The sequence below is a fragment of the Colobus angolensis genome, unplaced genomic scaffold, assembly GCF_000951035.1.
Source record: "Colobus angolensis palliatus isolate OR3802 unplaced genomic scaffold, Cang.pa_1.0 Scaffold129, whole genome shotgun sequence".
Classification (NCBI taxonomy): Eukaryota; Metazoa; Chordata; class Mammalia; order Primates; family Cercopithecidae; genus Colobus; species Colobus angolensis.
In genome coordinates, this window is record NW_012114141.1 from 6,428,078 (window position 1) to 6,450,644 (window position 22,567).

Sequence of the window (22,567 nt, forward strand, 5' to 3'; positions counted from 1 at the left end):
TGCTGACATGGCCTTTACTTGAACATGAGAGTCCTTGGGTTTTTTCTTATTTTTTCATTGAAATTAGCCAGAAAAGATAGAAACGAAACCCAATTTTAGTTTCTCAGAAACTCAGAGCCCAGAACCTTATTCAAGATAGAAAATATTTACAAAGGCACCCATTTTAAAAACTGGTGGATTCACATCCTACTATATTTATCCGTAGTCCTATCCTTTACACCAAACTCAAGCAGAAATGGGATACCAGAAGGTTCAGTCGATTGAAATACTAAAGGCAAAAATGAAAATTAACTCCTATTTAGCTTTATGTAGCTTTCAACATCCCTAAATTCATTTTCTATTATAATGATACTTAAAATTCACCTTTGACTTGACAGTTCTCAATGAACCTGTGTTTAGGATAAAATGTCATATGACAGTTTTTAAGAATATATGTTCTAAATTCAGACTCCAAAGCCTAGACCCTGTACTTACTATCATTGAAAATTTATGAGATACTTAATTTTTATCAGCTGTCTAAGGTACAGCCTGTAAAATAGCAACAGTGTTAGCTATTTTATATGGTTGTTATGAGGATTAAGTGATGTAGAGTGATTAAATGCTCAATATATGTTCATTGCTACTGCTGCCACTGCTGCTGTGGTTGTTTTAACTATCATTGCTATTATTAACATGATGACATTTTATTTAAATGACTATGGTAGCTTATTTTGTTCCCAATAAACTTTATGTAACTTTTTTGCTATATCGAAGCCAGTGCCTGAACTGCTTGCAGTCTCTACCAAAAACCTGCTGCTGATGGTCAGGGATTAAAGGCTTATTTTTAGCAATCTTTCTAGCCTGAAACAGAATTCTGTCATGGTTGGCTTTTTTGACTGTGACGCACAGAGGGAGGGCGGTATTTCTAATTTTATCATCTGCCTATAAAATCATGTTTTAGTGCTAGCTAATTTCATTAATTTTTAAAACATAATGGCTTAGGTTTACAGATTGAAAAGCTATTTTGTTACTGAAATGGTATATTTTGGAATATGTCGTGACTCTGTGACCCACTCAGGAGTAATCCATAAAAATGATTTCAAAGAGTTGATTCGTGTCTGATTTACAAGTGACAGCACATAATTATAGCACATGATTCTAGTCTCCAATACAGTGCTTTATATATTTCATACAAAAATGTGCATAGTAATACAAATATATCTGCCAAAATCCAAAATATAATACCATGGTACATCAGGATTCAGAAGAGTTAGAGATACTTAAATGAAAATCTAGTATTATTTTGTTGGCAGCTGAGGATATGTGACTGTGATTTCTCCATCAACCCTTAGTGAATGGTATAAGAAAGCCATCTTATGGTGGTCATTCTTTACAAATATCATGACCATATTGACTGTGGGTGTGTGTACACATGCACACATGTGTGTGTAAGAGAGAAGGAGGGAGAAAAGAAAGAAGAACTGCAATTCATTATCACTGCCATGTTATAGAATTGGTAGAATTTGACACTTTTTTAAAAATTGGTGCAACAACTATTCTTTATTCTTTAGAAAGGACATATTACATCTTTGGGTAATGAGCTAAATGGGATTATTTTAATAAAATGCTCTCTTTCATATAAGTCAATAATTACTTTCAGAGGTACAAATTGGATAATTTTTTTAAAATCTTTGTTTGACCAAATACTCAATACATTTTAATAAGTATAGGATATTTTCATCTACCATTTTGAACCTCCCATTTTAAGCTGTTTTTATCTTCACTGTCTTGATCCCTAAGGACATTTCTATTGTGTGTTTCTTAATACAGACATTCTCATTAGAATGATAGCAACCTGTATGACTTTTATGTAAAGTGTACTGTCTACAATTTCATTAAACTAATTTAATTTTTAAATCAAATTCTTATACAGTAGAGTTAAACAATTCCTTTATATTTCCTTTTTGATTTTATTGAAATTATTTTTTATTAAGTTCTTTTGGTATAAACTTTACTACCAAAGATTTAATTCACTAATCAATTTTTAAAAGTTCATATCAGATACATTGATTTTTTTTAGTAACATTTCTACAATGCCCAATTTTTGTCAATTTAAGTTTTAGTGAGCTAATTTCCACCAAGAAAATGTTATTCTCTCATCAATTTTGGATCAGTTACAAATTTTAATCTGTGCATTTTTAGCCAATGTTAATTTTATTTTTTATTATTTCTACTAAGTCTAATTTTTTAAAAATCAATGCTTGCTGTCTTTAATGTTCCTAAAGAATGTATAATCCCAGTCAGGTCTTTTTGTTTTGTTTTGTTTGGAGGACTAATCAATTTTACCATACTCTGTTTTAAACATATTCAACTGCCTTTGCCTCATTGCTGCCACTTGTGTTTACTAATTGGATATAATAATTAAAATATGTGTTTATTTCTTTGGTCAAGATGCAAAGAACATGAGATAGTACAAATGATGGTAACTAGGTGGAGATGGAGGTCAAATGTCATTACAAGCCAAACAGTTGGGTCAAAATATCCTCCTTCAGATATTAGACACCTCAGTGGAACAAATCAGAAAGTATATGGTTTTGCTATATGATACTGATGTCTTAGAAATAGTCATTATATCTTAGTTTCTATCTACATTTACAGATCATGGTATTTTAACATTTGAATTTCCCAACTGGCACATGTTTATTTGTAGATATATACATAGTTTATAATGAAAATTGTCAACTAATCTTCCAAATCAGAAAGCTAACTTATTTTTAAATAATACAGTTTTTTTGTGACAAAGTAATAGAAGACTGCAGAAAAGGTGAAGAAAGAACTGTCATTTTAAGCAGGAACAATACACCATGCACCGTGCCAGATGTTTTACAAAATTATTTTCTTAAATGCTCTCAGCAAACAAGAAGGCATTTTTAGTTCCATGTTTTAGCTGAAAAAGCTGAAACTTAGAGAATTCATTTACCTAAAGATAAATTATTACATATTGGTGGGGGCTGCAGTTCAAACCATTCTGTAAACCCAAATCCTGTTTTATATGCAAAGCAAGAGTATCTATTCTGTGGTGTTTACAATTTAGAAATACATTTTTTATCATTTAACAAATATTAATCGAGTGCATATTAGGTGCCTCATCCTGAGCTAGGCTTGGGAATCAAGTGTGTAAGAGAGACCATAATCCCTATGTTCACAAAGCAGTCAGCCTAGTATTACCTGTAGGCAGATAACCAGAAATTAAAGTGTGTTGAGACCTCCAGTGGGCTGGGAGGTCTAAGGAAGATAGGGCCAAGAGATTGATCAGTTTAAGCAATTGAATGAAAAATGGATTACCTAGTTTACTGAAAAGTGAAAGGGGTTAAAAATACTCTAAATGAAATCACTGCAGGTGAAAGAATTTTGCAGTATCTTGAAAGATCCTTAACAGTATTTATAATGGTTGCATCATAGTGATGATGATCCACAGTGATTAGAAATTATTATCTCAACCCCAGCATAAGGATCGAATGCCAGCAACTTGAAATCTTGAGTATAATCTTTTCTAAAGACGGAAAAGCTTTGTCATGATTGTACATTTATTGGGTCAGACTGCATGACCCTAAGATAAATCCTAAAATAAATTCCAAGAGATTTCTACCACTATCTCAAAGCCTCAGTATCTTTTTCCCTATTATTTCTCTTAAAATTATTTCTTTTTATGTTTATTTTTATTTTATTTCAATAATTTCTGGGGGAAAGGTGGGTTTTGGTTACATGAATAAGTTCTTTGGTAGTGATTTCTAAGATTTTGGTGCATCTGTCACCAAGCAGTGTATAGCATACCTATTGTGTAATCTTTTATCCCTCACCCTCCTTCCACCTTTCCCCCTGAGTCCCCAAAGTCCATTATATCATTCTTATGCCTTTGCATCCTCATAGCTTGGCTCTCACTTATAAGTGAGAACATACAATATTTCATTTTCCATTCCTGAGTTACTTCACTTAGAATAGTGGTCTACAGTTCCATTCCAGATTGCTGCAAATGCTATTATTTCATTCCTTTTGGTGACTAATATTCCACTGTGTGTGTGAGTGTGTGTGTGGTGTGGGTGTGGGTGTGTGTCACATTTTCTGTATCCACGCATTGGTTAATGGGCATTTAGGCTGGTTTCATATTTTTGCAATTGCAAATTGTGCTGCTATAAACATTTGTGTGCAAGTGTCTTTTTCATATAATGACTTCGTTTCCTCTGAGTAGATACCCAGTAGTGGGATTCCTGGATCAAACAGTAGTTCTACTTTTAGTTCTTTAAGAAATCTCCATACTGTTTTCCATAGTGGTTGTACTAGTGTACATTCCCACCAACAGTGTAAAACTAGTCCCTTTTCATGACATTTATGCCAGCATCTATTATTTTTTGATTTTTTAATTATGGCCATTTTTGCAGGAGTAAGGTGGTATCTCATAATAAAATCAGTATTAGGGAAATGATCATATTGCCAAAAGCAATCTACAGATTTGATGCAATTCCCATCAAAATACCATCACTATTCTTCAAAGAACTAGAAAAACACAATTCTAAAATTCATATGGAACTAAAAAGGTTCCGTAGCCAACACAAGACTGAGCAAAAAGAACAAATCTGAAGGTATCACATTACCTGATATGCTACAAGGCTATACAACAGGCTATAGATACCAAAACAGCATGGTACTGTTATAAAAATAGGCGCACAGACCATGGAACAGCATTGAGATCACAGAAATAAACCCAAATACTTACAGCTAACTGATCTTCAACAAAGCAAACAAAAATATAATATTCAACAAATGGTGCTGGGATAACTGGCAAGCCACATGTAGAAGAAGGAAACTGGATCCTCCTCTCTCACCTTATACAAAAATCAACTCAAGATGGATCAAAGACTTAAATCTAAGACTTGAAACCATAAAAATTCTAGAATATAACATCAGAAAAACTCATCTAGACATTGGCTTAGGCAAAGAGTTCATGACCAAGAACTCAAAAGCAAACACAACAAAACAAAAAGGAAGTAGATTAGACCTAATTAAACTAATGACCCACAGAGTGAGAGAAAACATTCTCTAACTATGCATCTGACAAAGGACTAATATTCAGAATCTACAAGGAACTCAAGCAAATCAGCAAGAAAAAAATAAATAATCCCATAAAAATGTGGGCAAAGGACATGAATAGACAGTTCTCAAAAGAAGATATACAAATAGCCAAAAAATATATGAAAAAGTCTCTTAAAATTATTTCTAAAATTTAAAATGTGCATTATTTTTTGCATTATAAGTATTTCAAAATAAAGTTGAATGAACTCGCTGATTCTAGGAAGAATTATACTAAATCCATCCCCACATCATTTGTGGTTTCCCTGTTACACACACACACACACACACACACACACACATATACAGAGGAAGAGAATGAGCCATTATATTAAATATCAGTCCAAACCAAGCTTTTCTTATGGGTTTTGATTTTGATAACTTGGAAGAAATGGAAAACATTTAAAGTTTGAAAACTTGTAAGTTAAATATACTTTACATGACTTCTCGTTCTGTACCATTAATTTGAACCAATTCACATGAATTTCTTTCCCCATAAATGCTTTATATTTACCTGGCCTTGTGATTATTATTCATGTCCTTTCAACTGTCCTAAATGTACTTTTTCTCCATCTCTGTCCATCCAATTCTACTCATTCTGTACAGTACAATTTGAATATTTTTCTCCTTCTTTAAACTCTTTCTGGTTGATCCAGCTAGGAGGACTTAGTAGAGCCAACCTTATATTGCCTAATTTACACTTGTATTAGAGTTTCACCAATAGACTGCAAGATAATAAAGACTTTTCACCCTTATTTTTGTATCTCATGCAACAGCCTGAACATTGTGCATGGTCGCTAAATATTTTTTAATGGAGAGAATTTTTAATTAGCTAATTAAGGGCAAGAGACTATCAGATAGATGGACTCAATGAAGTTAATGTTGTAGTCTCCTGGCTCAAGGTAAGTCTCCCCTTCAGTAGTAGTGGAAGGAAATGCAAAGGGAACTGGTCTGAAAGTAAACTTGACTGGGAACAGGATGTGAGAACAGAATATTTAGGAATCAAATCTTGTCATGAAGGGGCAATTGCTGGCAAAAACAAACAAAGAAAAAACAACGTTGACTGTGTTCAGTTCAGTTCTACTACAAAATATCAAAGATAGACTTTGACAATCTGTAGAATGTTCAGAAAAGGAAAAGCAGGCACAGGAAGTGGTGTCATATGACCTTGGAAAAGACTACCATATAGAGGGGATGAAGTTGGAGCTGAGGTCTTAACAATTTTATTTTTAAACATTGAAAATTGCTGTAATATTACTTAAGAAAGTAGAAATAAGGCCAGAGAGTGGAGAAGCAACGGAGGCAGATTTGGACTCAACACTAGATTTTAAATGTGTCAGGGCTGTGACAGCAAAGAGAATCATGTGTTCCTGGATTCTTAGCTCTTGTGGAAACTGGAGCCAAACTCTGCCTTCCACCAAGGCCTGGAATAGCCAGAGCCCTGGCTTCTTAGCTTCTCCCTGAGAATCCCTGATGCTGTTCCCTTGGTCCTGCTGGGCTATGCTCCTGCTGTGCTCTGGTGTTCTTGGACTTCCCTTTTCCCATTATTGCTGTGCCTCTTGCCACTTCTGGTACCTGGCCAAAGTTGGAGAGCTCTGTCCCTGAAGGACACCTGTAAAATTTGCCACATGGAAATTAAAACATGCTTCCCAAAATTGGAGTTTCTGGAAAATACCACCCAATGACATATAATGGAGACATTTTTCCAAATTGGTAGGTCAAGATTTAGGCAATTGTGCAAATTAAATTTCTGTTGGCTTGTATGGTTTTGATATTCCCAAACCACTCAGGTAGATATGTATATTAGGGCCCCTGATGTTCCCTGCACCAGAAATAACTTTCTAATAATCAGAATTGTCCCAAAATTGATATGACATACAAGATATGAAGTAAATTTGGTTTTTCCGTAGATGGCCAGGGGCTAGATGTTATTTGACTGAATGTTGTAAGTTTAAATATTAGAGTGGATAGCCATTGAATTTGCTGTTAGCCTCATGACTAAGTGATATGATATAGTCTTGAACAACAGAGGAGGTTGAACACCCAAAACTGTGACTTTGCTTCTTAGCAATCAGCCACTTTAGTCCTGTTCTTCTTTCCACTTTTGCCTACTTTTGAATCAAAAATATCATTGTTCTTGATCCTGTGGCATTTGTCCCTTTCGTCCTATACGTTTGCTCTATAGTCAATAAATATTTCCTTCTTCGTGTGATGTGTATCTTTCTCCTTTCTCAAATCTCCTTTCCTTTCCCTTTTGTCTTGAGTTGGTGATTCAGATTTATCCATGGTTTTGATTAATAAAATGTCTCATCTCATATAATATCGTGAGTGTCACAGGGCAAAGCACCAAAGGGTACCAATGGACAAGGCCAGGAACAGGAACACAAAAATTAATGCAATAGGGGTAAGCAGCCTCTATCTTCAAAGGAAGATGGGGAGTTAGATCTAGATATCGACTAGTCATATCCTTCAATGTTTAAAGGATATTGGCCCATTGTTCTCACAGTGCTTTTAAAAAAAACCACTGTCAATTCTAGTTAGGTTTATCCATTTAAAACCAGATACTGTACTTTGGTTATAATGTGAATTAAACCAGCTTTTGTGTGCCATGCTGGAGGCTAAACCACTTTTTGTCCTTCTTTCCATTGTTTCAAATCCATTGAAAAGGCATTATAGTTGCCAAACAATGGATTTCTAAACAGATAGTTGGTGTCTGTAAGTGAAATTAGAAGTCAAATGTCAATAAATTGTATGGTTAAAATGTGATTTGAAGTTCTTAGTTTATTCAGTATTTTTGATAAGGTCCAAGAAATTACATAGAAAATTGGGTTCTTATAAACAAAAGCTATGAGGTTATAAATTTCTTCACAGCATAGGTATGACCTATATCAATATCTTGCAAAATTCATAAGACAGTAACCAAAGAGTTCTATTCCTAGAAAATGTGTCATTGGGAATTTGCTGAGAGTTCAGTCTGTGGTTCCAAAAAGGTCTTATGTTACCAAAATCTTTGCATACACAGAACATTAAAACACCCTCCCACCAGCTGCCTTTGGAATAATAGCTAGGTTTTCTGGGAGAAGGGCTGGGGAAGTGTTCAGAAAAGTTTTCATATTCAACATAAAAATAATATAAGGTCTGCAGACCACATGTCCTAGATGATGGAGACAGTAAGTAGAGAGTAGACAATGTGAGAAATTCCTATTTGCAGGTGGAAGGAAAGAGCACTTATGGAGAAAAATCTACTGGGATAGCTATTTCTATGAAAGAGATGAAGTCTATCAGAAGTTCATTAATATCAAAACTTTGACTAACAAGAAGGATCAGGAGATAGGAGCATATTAAAAAGTGTAATGACTTTCAATTCAGACAAACCCAGATTCAAAACCTGGTCCTTCTCCCTAACAGATGTCCACCCTTGGTTGTTTTGCTTTAACCTTCTTAAGTACCAATATTTTAATGTCAACATTTTAGATTGTAATACATAGTTCTTAGAGTTGTAAGAAATTAAATTATGTGATGTAGGATTAAATTAAATAATATATAAAGTACTTAGCACATTAAATCATGATCTCCTACACAAACAGGAAAAAGATCATTACGACATACTATTTTTATCATAGGGAATCAAATAACAGCAAAACAAATCAATGCCAGAAAATATTCTGAGTCTATGTCTTAACCATTTAATGTCTTCGGTACCTCATAATGGAAAGTGTCATTTGTAAATATGAATGTTACAAGATTTTTGATTTCTGAGAATGATGCAATTGTGTACATTATTTTCTACCTATGAAACTGGGATGCTGAATTAATATTGTATATAGGTTTTCAATAATGAAGGATTTTTGAAGTCTGCATAATTTTCAGTAAAACAGAAATCCCATATTTAAAACAACAGCACCAGCACTAATAAAAGCCTTACATTGAGTGCTTGCAAAATGTAATACTGCATTCTGCTAAGTACTTTATGTGAATCGTGTCACTTAACCTTACAATAGCCTATGAAGTGAGTTACTATTGTGCTCTCCATTTTAGTGAGAAGAAGACTGACAGAAGAAGAATAAGTAAACTTGCATTACATAACCACTAAGAGGCAGAACTAAGACATAAAAAAATCAGACAACATAATTGTAAGACAAGATCACGTATGCACTTTTATATGCTGCATTGCTTGCCTTCTGGGTTATCAAGGTTTATTGCATTACCAGGGTCTGACACATCTCTCTCTACTCATGTTTCTCTTCTGCATTTCACTGCATTTCTTGTTCTCCTGCATGGTGTCTCTCTGCATTCTATCTACTTCTCATTTTTCAAAATGACTGTGCCCCACTTTAGGTCTCTCCAAGACAACGTCATTGCCCTGTGTTTACTTCAAGGCCAATTGCTTCACCACACACTGGCTGAAAACTTATTTTGGAATGTTCAGGCAAACTCCCACTACTTACTGTTTTTCACACCTGTCAAGCCATGAAACAAAGTTACTTATATGTTTTTAAATGCATATGAGTCAGAATCCACTCTTCTAACAAAGGCTGACATCTAAAACTTGGTGTTTCCTTTTGAGACTTGCACCTTTCCTAGAAACATGAAGAAAAGTCCTTTAGAACAGTTTCTTTTTTTAACTTTTAAGTTTAGAGGTACAAACACAGGTTTGTTACTAGGTAAACCTGTTTCATGCGGGTTTTTGTACAGATTATTTCATCACCCAGGTATCAAGCCTAGTACCCATTAGTTGATTTTCCTGATCTTCTCCTCCTCCCACCCTCTACCCTCTGAAAGGCTGCAGTGTGTGGTGTTCTCCTCTCTGTGTCCATGTGTTCTCATCATTTAGCTCCCACTTGTAAGTGAGAACATGCAGCATTTGGTTTTCTGTTCCTGCGTTGGTTTGCTGAAGATAATAGCCTACAAAGCTCCTTCCATATTCCCACAAAAGACTTGATCTTGTTTTTTCATGACTGCATAGTATTCCATGTTGTGTATCTACCACATTTTCTTTCTTTTTTTTTTTTTTTTTGAGGCGGAGTCTCGCTCTGTCGCCCGGACTGGAGTGCAGTGGCCAGATCTCAGCTCACTGCAAGCTCCGCCTCCCGGGTTTACGCCATTCTCCTGCCTCAGCCTCCCGAGTAGCTGGGACTACAGGCGCCCGCCACCTCGCCCGGCTAGTTTTTTGTATTTTTAGTAGAGACGGGGTTTCACCCTGTTAGCCAGGATGGTCTCGATCTCCTGACCTCGTGATGCGCCCGTCTCGGCCTCCCAAAGTGCTGGGATTACAGGCTTGAGCCACCGCGCCCGGCCCACCACGTTTTCTTTATCCAGTCTGTCATTAATGGACATTTAGGTTGATTCCATGTCTTTGCTCTTGTGAATAGTGCTGCAATGAACGTACACATGCATGTCTTTATAATAGAATGATTTATGTACCTCTGGGTATATACCCAGTAGTGGGATTGCTGGGACAAATGGTATTGCTGTCTTTAATCCATCTAGAGTTAATTATTGTATATGGTATAAGGAAGCGGTCCAGTTTCGATCTTCTTCATATGGCTAGCCTGTTATCCCAGCACCATTTATTAAATAGGGAATCCTTTCCCCATTGCTTGTTTTTGTCATGTTTGTCACAGATCAGACAGTTGTAGGTGTGTGATCTTATTTCTGGATTTCCTATCCTGTTCCATTGGTCTATGTGCCTATACTTGTACTAGTACCATGCTCTTTTGGTTACTGTAGCCTGATAGTATAGTTTGAAGTTGGGTAGCATGATGCCTTCAGCTTTGTTTTTTTGTTTGTTTGTTTTTGCTTTGTTTGTTTTGCTTAGGATTGTCTTGACTATTCAGGCCCTTTTTTGGTTCCATATGAATTTAAAAATAGTTTTCTTCTAGAAGAATGTCAAAGGTAGTTTAATAGGAGTAGCATTGAATCTATAAATTGTTTTGGGCAGTAAGGCCATGTTAATAATATTAATTCCTCCTATGCATGAGCATAGAATGTTTTTCTATTTGTTTGTATCATCTCTGATTTTCCTGAGACGTCTTTTTGTAGTTCTCTTGGTAGAAATACAAAATCTCTCATCTCCCTAGTTAGCTGTATTCCTAGATATTTTATTGCTTTTTTTTGGCAATTGTGAATGGGAGTTCATTTGTGATTTGACTCTCAGCTTGACCATTGTTGATGTACAGAAATGCTAGGGATTTTTGCACATTGATTTTGTATCCTGAGGCTTTGCTGAAGTTGTGTATCCACTTAAGAAGCTTTTGGGCTGAGACAATGGAATTTTCTATATGTAGAATCATGTCATCTGCAAACAGAGACAGTTTGATTTTCTCTCTATTTGAATACGCTTTATTTATTTCTCTTGTCTGAACTTCCAATAATATGTTGAATAGGAGTGGTGAGAGAGGGCATCATTGTCTTTTGCAGTTTTCAAGGGGAATGGTTCCAGCTTTTGCCCATTTAGCCTGGTGTTGGCCGTGGGTTTGTTATATATGGCTCTTTTTACTTTGAGGTATGTTCCTTCAATACTTATTGAGAGTTTTTAACATGAAGGGATATTGATATTTATCAAAAGACTTTTCTGTATCTATTGAGATAATCGTCTGGTTTTTGTCTTTAGTTCCGTTTATGTGATGTATCATATTTATTGATTTGTGTATGTTGAACCAACCTTGCATCTCTGGCATGAAGCCTACTCGATTGTGGTGGATAAGCTTTTTGATGTGCTGCTGGATTTGGTCTGCTAGTATTTTGAGGGTTTTTGCATCGATGTTCATCAAGGATATTGACCTGAAGTTTCCTTTCTTTGTTGTACCTCTGCCGGGTTTTGGAATCAGGATAATGCTGGCCTTATAGAATGAGTTAGGAAGTAGTCCCTCCTTCCCTCCTTTTCAGGTTTTTGGAATAGTTTCATTAGTAATAGTACCAGCTCTTCTTTGTACATCTGGTAGACTTTAGCCAGAAATCTGTGTGGTCGTGGAATTTTTTTTTTTTTTTTTTTTGATTGGTAGGCTATTTATTGCTGCCTCAATTTCAGAGCTAGTTATTCATCTGTTTAGGGATTCAATTTCTTTCTGGTTCAAACTTGGGAGGGTGTATGTATCCAGGAATTTATCCATTTCTTCTAGATTTTCTAGTTTATGTGAACAGAGGTGTTTGTAATATTATCTGATGGTTCTTTGTTTTTTCTTGAGGTCGGTGGTAATATCACCCTTATCATTTCTGATTATGGTTATTTGAATCTTCTCTCTTTTCTTCTTTATTAATCTAGCTGGTGGTCTATTTTATTAATTTTTTCAAAAAAAAGCTCTGGGATTTGTTGATCTTTTGAATGGTTTTTCATGTCTCTATCTCCTTCAGTTCGGCTCTGATTTTTGTTATTTTTTAACTTCTGCTAGTTTTGGGATTTGTTTGCTCTCAGTAGAACAGTTTCAATACCAAGCTAAGGTAAACAAAATCCAGTGAACTCTCTAACAGGATTTTTGTATACAATATTCAAGCATATTATATGGTCTAATTTATTTTACATTTACTTTTATGATTGAGATGTTAGAAAATGCATCCCCCTCCAATGTTTTTGGAAAAAAACATAATTAGAATTTTCTTTTGAAGTTTTGCAAACCAGGGAAACTTGAGATTTGTTTTCAATAGATGCAAAACCCTATCCTTTTAAGTAAAATGGCTGCCAGGAAACTACCAAAAACAGTTGAGAAATGATGTGCAAATTTGAGAGGGGACCTGTCACTTCATTTTTCCTCTCCAGCTTTTCACCAGCCTGAAACCTCGAGAAAAAAGAGAGGACAAGAAGGAAATTTGAGGCAGATTATTAATATAAACTTTAGCATATCAATAATAAAATAATTTGGCTGGACTTCCTTATTTTTATCCCAAATTGCCTTCCTAAAACATGTTTTTGTCCTGATGTAATGCAAGTGATGAGTACTTTCAGTTAAGATTTTCTTACTGTGTAAACAGTTTCCTTTGTAAATGATACTCTGAGCTCAGGCACAAATGTATGTCCCACAAACCTATTTAAGCCACAAGAAACACTAGAGCAACTACCCATGAAATAAATGCCCATGTTGGGGCACAGATCTGAAAGCATTGTGAATTGTAAGAACTTCATGTAGGAAGGTTAAATGCAACAGTTCATAGTTTATATTCTACCAACTTAACCATGAGCCTAATCTTTGTTACACTTTTTTCTATTATTAGCTGAGATTTAAGAGGCATTTGGAAGTGCCCCAGTTAGCTGGAAACAGATGGCCTGTTCTTTCTCTTCTTAGAATCAACCAGAGAGCTCTACAGTAGCTGCTCAACTGTGGCTTCAGATTGTTTAGGGGTTTTTTTGTTTGTTTGTTTGCTTGTCTTTTGTTTTCTTGTGTTTTTTTTGTTTGTTTTTTTGTTTTGTTTTTTTGTACATGTGATGATGGCCTATTTTGGCAATTTACAATACTCTACAATCTTTCAATTAATCATTGCTTAAGTGAAATGCTGTACTTTAGTAATCAGTGTTCAAAAACTTCCTATCATACAAACTTTTCAACTTTCATGTAGACTATTATGAACTGGCAACCTCTGGACTAGTTTAATACAAGTGCCACATTTTTTTCTTGACAGTACTAACAATATATAATATTGCTTGTTCTGGAAGGTTGTTCAGCATGGAAATAGATCACAAGTGATACATACATGAGAATGTGAAAATCTGTCATCTTTATTCCATCAATATTTGCTGATGGATCTTCCCTCAAATAATTAAAACAAATTCAAAAAGTCATACTTTTTACACAGAATTTTGCCTATAAAAAAGGTCAGTCATTTGTGAAGAAGCTTTGCAGAATATTATTTCACAAAATCTTAGATGTGAAAGGGAACCTAGAGATTACTCAATCCAGTCACTTCATATTTAAGTTTATAAAATGGAATTCTATGAAGGATCATAGAGCTACCCAATTAGTAGCAAGACCAAGCATAGCACCCCAATTTCCTGACTCAAAGTCCAGTCTTTACTATTTTATGATTAATTACTTTTGTTTCAGATGTTTATCTCAAAAGTAGATTGTACTAATTCAGAAATGTAAGACACTTCTTATTTTGTGAGAATCAAAGTCTGACATTAGTGGGAATTCCAAGTAGTAACTGCTTTCCTGCCAAATTGGGACCTAAATTTACTGGTGCCTTCTGAGTAAAACAACAAATCAACACTAAATGCCGTTACAGCTTTGTGCCGTTCTAGCCTTATGCTTGATCACATCTCATAAAACAGAAAAGGGGTGAAGGGTTCAGAGTGAGCTTTGGGATCCAAGTCTCTAACGTCTTTGACTCTGTTTCTGAAATTAAAATGTGAAAACTTTATAGTTTCATTAATAGTAATGTACCAATGGTAATTTTATAGTTTTTACAAATGTGCTGTGATAACATAAGATATCAGCACTGGAGGAAACTAGCGAAAGATGTGGGCTATACAGGTGCTCTCCGTACACTTTGAACTTTTGTGTAAATCTAAAATTATCTCATAACAAAAAGTGTTTTTAAAGCAAAACAACAACAAAAACACCCCAAAAATTATAGTCATGGGCACTAGATTAACCTTGAAGCACAGAGACAGATATGTAAGTATGTTTCTTTTCAATGATGTTTGTAATCAATGCTATGAAGTATGGATATTTTAAGAGCAATAGAGATGAAATCTCAAGCTTTTCTCTGATATTTGCTCTTATTCAGTATTTGTAGCAGTAATAAATACTTCACCAATAACCATCCCACTCCATCTCCCTTTACACAGACATAAAGACACACACACACTCAGACTTCTGAAACTTATCCTGATATCTCTCAGTCACTTCTGCAGCTGAGTAGTCCCATGCTTCAGGCCCTTGCTTAGGAGGCTGAAGAGGGTGGAGAAGCTCCATGTTGTGCCCCATCATAATCATTTTCTTCCAACGCTCTGCCTCTCCCAGCAAACAGCCTGCCACCTTTTGCATCAAACATCACAGTGCTTTTCCACCTCTCATCCTAATGAAGTCCATGAGGTTGATTAAGTGGATCTTCAGAATTGTGGAGAGAGGGGAAGCAAATGTTAGTAAGAGTATTTTTAAATTCTTGGAATTTGCATTTGACACTTCTTAATTACTGTTAAAGTAATATCCAGATTCTAAATACCAAGGCATACTATGTTTATATTGTAGGCTGCATTTGGATAATTCTATTTTCTCTGGTATGCAGTTATGCTTTTGGGACACATTTTCCCACTAAAGTGAGAAGTGCAAACTTATTTAATAATGATCTCAACATAGCAAAATTTAAAATGATAATTTGAAATTATATTTTGTACAGCATCACGAGATAACTATACATATGAGCTCTTGTAAGGTTAATAATGTATTTAAAGCTTGAAAACTGCTAAGAATAAATCTTAAATGTTCTCACTACACAAAAAAAGATAATGTGAGTTGATGGATATGTTACTGGGCTTGATTGTGATAATCATTTCATAACGTATATGTATATCAAAACATCATGTTGTATACTATATATACAATTTTTATTTATCAATTATACCTCAATAAAACTGAAGAAAAAAGAATCAAAATATGCCCAAAAGACAACTGGAGGAAAAAAAATACAACAAAATGATTACCTTTGGGTTAAAATTCTGATAATGCCACTTTGAACGAGTTGTTTAATGTCCCTGAGCCATATTTTTCACATCTTTAAAATAGAGATAATAATTCCTAAGTCTTTGTGATTATTAATGAAATAATGAACCAAAATGTGGACTGTAATTGTACCTATTCCATAGGGTTAGTGCACATAAATGAGATGGGATGTACCATTTTAGCAGAGTATCTAGAGCACAGGCAGCACTTAATAAAATGTTGACCGTGTACTAACCTGCTAACAAGGAAACCCTCACATGTGCCCCATTCTTGCTGCTAGCTAACTTCTTTTACAACATGGCTCATTCATACCAAATTAAGTAGAACACTATTTTGAATTATAGGTGTGATTAAGTACTTGCTGATTATTTTTCCCCTTTCTCTCCACACACATATCATTTAGCAAACATCTAAATCTGATTTAACAAGCTTATCTTTTACTGGGTGGTTTTTCATATTACTGAAGTATTTTTATATAACCACAGAGATTCTCTATAGGTTTTCCTTAAATAACATGCTCACATTCCTTATATTAAACCTAAAACATGTTAATTTACCATGTGCTAACATAAATCGGAGGTTTTAGGAACACATCTGTTGTATAAAACAGACCACACCTGTACACATTGTGAATGCACACATATAAATAGTAAACCAAAGTACACTGTTGTAGGAAATCTGAAGAGTAAAATAATAAACTCCTGTTTAGAATTAAAAGTATGTAATTAAGCAAAATACTGGGTCCATGGTAAATATGCAATGAAAAATACACCAACTGAATTATCATGCTAATGATAAACTCTTCTAGGAATGACTCGTAAGAGTCATTCTGTCTTTGAAATTGATTATTTATTTCATAAACCTATTATATTCATGGAATCAATTTTACTAATTATGAGATTATTTTATGATATCTTTTGTTTTTATCATAAGTCACTGCACTCAGTATATTTAGATTCTACTTTACGTTGTGTATGCTGTTTCCTTCAAAATGTTCTTTAGGAAAAAAAATATTTGAGCAGCAGAAACAGGCTGTTCTAGGACATCCTTTCCTTTAAAGACGTGAGTTTCTCCAGCATAAAAAATGATTGGATTCCAAATTGGTTAAATTGCTTCTTCTGTAACAGTTCAGTCACATGTTGTCTTGTTACAGTGGAACATGTGCTCTCATTTCAGAAGAGCCATTCTGTGAAAAAGTTTTATTTGGCCCACATAGCCAATCCCCGGATTTATGGGTGTTACCTCCTTTCTGTGTTACCCATTTTTTTCATCATCATTATTGCTTCTGCTTCATCAGCTGTAACACAGTTTAGGGCAATCCTTTTAAAGAATGAGATGTTTTTCAAAATAGACAAAACAGTTGGCTAGACAGAAAAGAGCTATCAACAAAATTAGGTCAGTTGTTTGTGTGTTGCTCCCTGAACCACTTCAGAGACACACCATCTCACACTTGTGTAAACTAACAGACATTAAGCAAGCATATCATCTGTGCATTCCAACACACATTTTTATCCTATTTTATTAAGGAAAGTAAATGATATGCAAAGTGATTTCATTCAGAGAATACAGGACCAAAACAACCAAATAAATGCTTGGTTTGGACCCTCTTTAGCAAACCCTCTAGGTGTTTCTGATGCAAGCTAAAGGTTGAAAAACACTCTGTAGCAACACAGAAGGAATAAGGCACAGTACTTGCCCCTAAGCACTTCTCCTTGGTCTCAAGGAATTCTCAGCTGCTTCAAATTTGCATTTTAATTACCTAGCACAGTTTTATCATATATAAGCTTAGTTGATAATGATAATATTATTGCTACTTAAGAGTGTAATGGTTTTTCATCTCTTCTTGAGCAGCCATTCAATGAAGTATTTATTAGAAAGTAGTAGTTAGTATCCATTACAAAAAGCCTTATGAATCTCATGAGTTGAGCTGCATTGTTATTGCTTGTTACAACACACACACATAGAGAGAGAAAGAGAGAATTATAAAGTATAAAATCTTAAGGGACAAATATTTTCAATAAATAATTTTAAAGTGATTTTTGTTTTGTGTTTAAATTCTAGATAATATTATTAAGTTTATACTTGCTATCTTCTCATGTTTATTAATATAGGTTGTTTACAGCTTTCTGACAACATAATTAATATACAATTAACTATATATATTTATAAAGCATTTAATTTGATAAATTTTGATACATATATACATAGTATCATAAAACATTTTGTAGAGGGGCTTTCAGTTCTGATAGATTACAGGTATTCATTACTTGTGCAAGTTTTCCCCCTTTCAATCCTGATTTTAAAACGGGACTGCAGAGAACACTTCCTGAGTAAAGTAACATGAGCTAAGATTTGTAAGACGAGTGGATACCTCCCCAAATGAATACAAAGGGGAAGAGTTTTGCAGAATGGAAATAAAGTCTATCTCACCTAGACTTCTAGACTTCTCCCTTCTGACCTCTAGACTCATGGCTGTTGTAATTTATCATCACTTTGGGTTTTGAAATATTTATTCAACTCTTTGTTTCTTCTTATAATTCCAAATGAGATGAGCTTAACAGGGCAAGTGAAATAAGCAACACTGCTTCTGAGAGTAGCCATCCCTGCAGTTTGTTTCTTGCATTAGAGTAACTTGTTTAGCTTTGTCCATCAATCCACTCTGGAATTCATGTTTATATGCTGTGTGTATTATAGAGAATAGCATGAGGAAAATTATATTTTCACCTTTAAAGAATGAAATCTAATAACTTGCCTTTAATTTCCTTTTTACCTTCTTCTTCCCCTGAGCAAATTATTACCTCCCCAAATATTTATTTATCATTACTCCCATGTGTTTATACTGAGATTTTACTTTTTGTTCTCTCATTTGCATTATTTCCTCCATTGCAGGTTGGCTTCATGAGTTGGGAAAGAGACTGGAATCTCCGTACTATGGCAACAATACCTTGGGGGGCCCGTCGATCCGAAGTGCCTATATTGCTGCTCTGTACTTCACGCTGAGCAGCCTCACCAGCGTGGGTTTTGGGAACGTCTCTGCTAATACAGATGCAGAAAAGATCTTCTCCATCTGCACCATGCTGATTGGTGGTAAGAGAGCATCTTCTTTTATACCAAGAAGAGGAACTATGCCTGCCTAACTATCACTGCCTGTTTGTTCCGTCCTGAAATACAATAGAGATAAGCTGATTAACACTGGAAGATTCTAAAAGCACTAATTAGATAGTCTAGATGCAAAGCTGTAGTTGTCTCTGTGGTTCCATATAAAAAGAGACTTGAGAGATTAACACACTAGAGCGTGCATTTAAGAATGGAGCAAGATTAACACGTGGGGCTCCCCTTATGTAGAATCATTACCTCATCCAGCTTACTGTTTTAGCCTGCAAAGGTAAGACGAAGTAAGAAGTGGCTATGTAGGCAAACTTATAATACACATTTGCCCTGCCCACTAGGATGTGTACTCTGGACAGTGGCTTAGACCCTTTCCTAGATCCTAGACTTTTCCTAGATCCTCCAACTTACTTTTACATATGCCCTCTTTCTGGTCCACATTGTGGCCTTGAAACTATGGGTCAAGTCTGTTTCAGACTCTTCACTCAGTTTCTTCATCTTTCAAGTGATGTATTAGGCAAGATGCAACTGTGGTTCTTTCTATCTCTGATGTAATGTTATATGACCATAAGTAATATAGAAATTGCTTTCTATAAAACGAGGGTATTAGTAAGATCCAGCAGTACTTCTCCCAATAAAAAAACAAATTTAATTTAGATGGTCTTTGCACTTCTCTCCCTAGGCAACTCTTTTATAAGAGACTCAGTGAAAGAGGGTGGTTGATTCAGCAAACATCTATCCCCACTCCTGGAATGAAAGCCCCAAGTACACTTACTTTGGAAAGCTCAAAACATTAAAAAATTAGGAAATTTGCCCAAAACATTCTCTAGAGAATTTTATGACAATCAAAAACAGGAATAAATATTTCTTATATGAACATAATGAAACAGTCTGCATTTTATACTTCTCTTCAAAGAAATCACATTTTTAAAGCATTAAGAATATTTTTAAAGCCAGTAAGTTCAATATTCAGTTAAAATAAGAGACAACTATAATTCATAAATATACATAAAGTCTGCAAAAACTGAGACTGATAGATGGCAAACGCGAGGAGAGATGGGAAGATGTGACAAGAGGGCCTGGCATGTCAAATCTCAGAAAGCATCAGCAAAAATACACTTCCTAAGTGTGAGGTCCATAACCTAAAGTGCAAAAGCTATCACTCTCCTTTATTACAAGTAAGAGCAACAAGTGAGCAAGTTGGTGAAGTAGAGAAGGCTCAACTCACAAAGAATCACACCAACTGCTCATATTTGCAGAGATCATGCTAACAACAGACAATAATTCAAAATATATTAATAAAGCTATTGCTGTTATTAAAGAAGACCACAAACAAAAACTAAGTATCTTAGAAAAGATATAACAAAAGAGGTTAAAGATAAGATGAAGTATCTAAGCAAAGATATCAAAGAAAAAAGCAAAGCCATCTTATGTACAAACATAAAATTGAAGGAAAAAAAGGGAATAGACATTGCAAAGAATATAATGAGTCATAAAGGATAAAAAGAAGGAAAGCAAAAGAAACTGAAGGGAAGGAAGAAAAAGCAGAGGAAGGACAAAAACAGAAAGAAACAAACTTAAAAAGAGTAGAGAAAACCCTAACAGTAGAAAGCAGGCTAAGGAGAGCCAGCATATGTATATTGCTTATTAATGCATAAATAAATTTTAATAAGAATCAGCAGATTCAAAGGAAGACTTTTCACTATATAGCATTTTACATAATTTTTTAGAAAATGTTTGATAACGTGAATTATTGCATGTAATTTTTTTAAGCAGGAAGAAGAGAACAAGCTAGATAGCAGCACAATAGAAAGGAAGGAAAATAACAGGGTTGATTCAACCATTTATGTATTCAAATATTGTATTAGTTCATTCTCATTCTGCTAATAAAGATGTACCCAAGACTGGGCAATTTATAAAGAAAAAGAGGTTTAATGGATTCATGGTTCCACATGGCTGGGGAGGCCTCACAATCATGGCAGAAGGCAATGGAGGAGCACAAGCACATTTTACATGGCAGCAGGCAAGAGAGCATGTGCAGGGGAACTGCCCTTTATAAAACCATCAGATCTTGTGAGACTTATTTACTATCAGCAGAACAGCACAGGAAAAACCTGTCCCCATGATTCAATTACCTCCCACCAGGTCCCTCCCCACAACATGTGGGGATTATGGGAGCTACAATTCAAAATGAGATTTGGGTCGGGGACACAACCATATCAAGTGTGTAACCAAATACTTACTGAATATCTATTATATGACAACACCAATACAATAATAAATAGTGAACATTCATTAGTTGTTTTTATGTTCCATTCTCTTGTTTTAAGTGTTCTAACACAATACCACAATTTTTTAAGCAAATCCATGGGGTTGGCACTATTATTATTTTTTCTTATAACAAATAGACTATTATACTATTTTCTCTGGACTCCAAACCCACCTTTATTTATTTTGCTTTGTAATGCTGGGGTTTGTACTCAGCAAAACTCATTCTTCTTTGCCAGCTGACCTCAGTTGCTTTTTCTTATAGGAGGAACCAAGGGAAGACTGGCAGGCAGGAGGAGGGGAGAAGGGACTGCCTGCTGTGGTGCGCATGCTGTTCCCTCAGTGGAGGTGGGCACCTCAGCAGCAGCAGATGGTTTCAGTCTTCATTCCAGAACCAAACTCACTGGGCCTCCTCAGACAATTTTCCATCAGTCCGGGGCGCTATCTTGTCCAAAGACAGAACCCTGGCTCACTGACACTCCTCACAACTCCTGCTCTGTGTTTCTATGTTCTGATAACTGCACTTCTTCCCTCTGTGTATCCAGCCCTAAGGATTAAGCCTTCTACATTTTCTATGTCTGTGTTACCTCTATTTTTCCTTTTTGTTTATTCAGCCTTCAAACCCCAGGAAAACCAATTCTCTATACTGAATTACTGCTGTTGAAGTATTTAGTATAATTTCTTTCTTCTAAACTTCCAACTGATGCAGATTGATATTATCCACAGTTTTCAGATAACAAATCTAAAGTGTGGAGAATTAAAGTAACTTTCCAATGCCTCACAACCAGTTAGTAAAGACGCAAGGTTTGAACCCAGGTGAATACTTACTTCTCTCCTTAAATATGTAAAGGGAAACTTCACTGAACCATAAGACTGCTGTGATGGAGTATTAGGAGATGTTAGAGTCTACCTGGATCAACTAAGAGTTCTTTTTAGGCTAGAGTTCTGTTAATATTTTCTGCCCCACAATATTCCCCTCGAAACCTGTTTTAGCATGTCCTCTTAATGACCTTAATTCAAGATATCACTTTGAGTTTTGAACCTTATAATAGGAGATGGCTCCTACAGGCTTCCTTGCATGAGAGATGTGATATGAGTGTGTGGGTCTTAAGCAATTGGTCACCCAGCATGCAGTGAAATCAAAGAAGTATAAAAACAAACGTTCCCTCAAAGAGCTTATGATCCAGTTTGGAGGAGATAGGCTGAAACATGTGGAAAGAGTTTTACTGATACCAGGCAGTAAATGCTAAGTGCCATATCAGCTAGGAAGTTCAGAAGCTGTGAGAGTTTCTTGGAAAGACAGTGCCATGGGACAGTTGTTGAAGTAGCATGCTGGGGCTGCAGCAGCTGTAACAAGCTCTTGGCTGATGTAGAGCAGTGACAGCCTAAGGAGCAGAGAACAGGAATTCTCATTTTCTGAAGAGCTACAG

General features: G+C 35.3%; 1 protein-coding gene across 1 annotated transcript in view; it reads left to right on the forward strand.

Moving 5' to 3' along the window:
* Nucleotides 1-22,567, forward strand: part of KCNH8 (potassium channel, voltage gated eag related subfamily H, member 8) — a 373,663-nt gene that overhangs the window by 269,114 nt on the left and 81,982 nt on the right. The window contains exon 8 of the mRNA XM_011933727.1: nucleotides 18,651-18,848. Within this exon, the coding sequence (XP_011789117.1) occupies nucleotides 18,651-18,848 (198 nt within the window). The remainder of the gene's footprint in view (nucleotides 1-18,650; nucleotides 18,849-22,567) is intronic.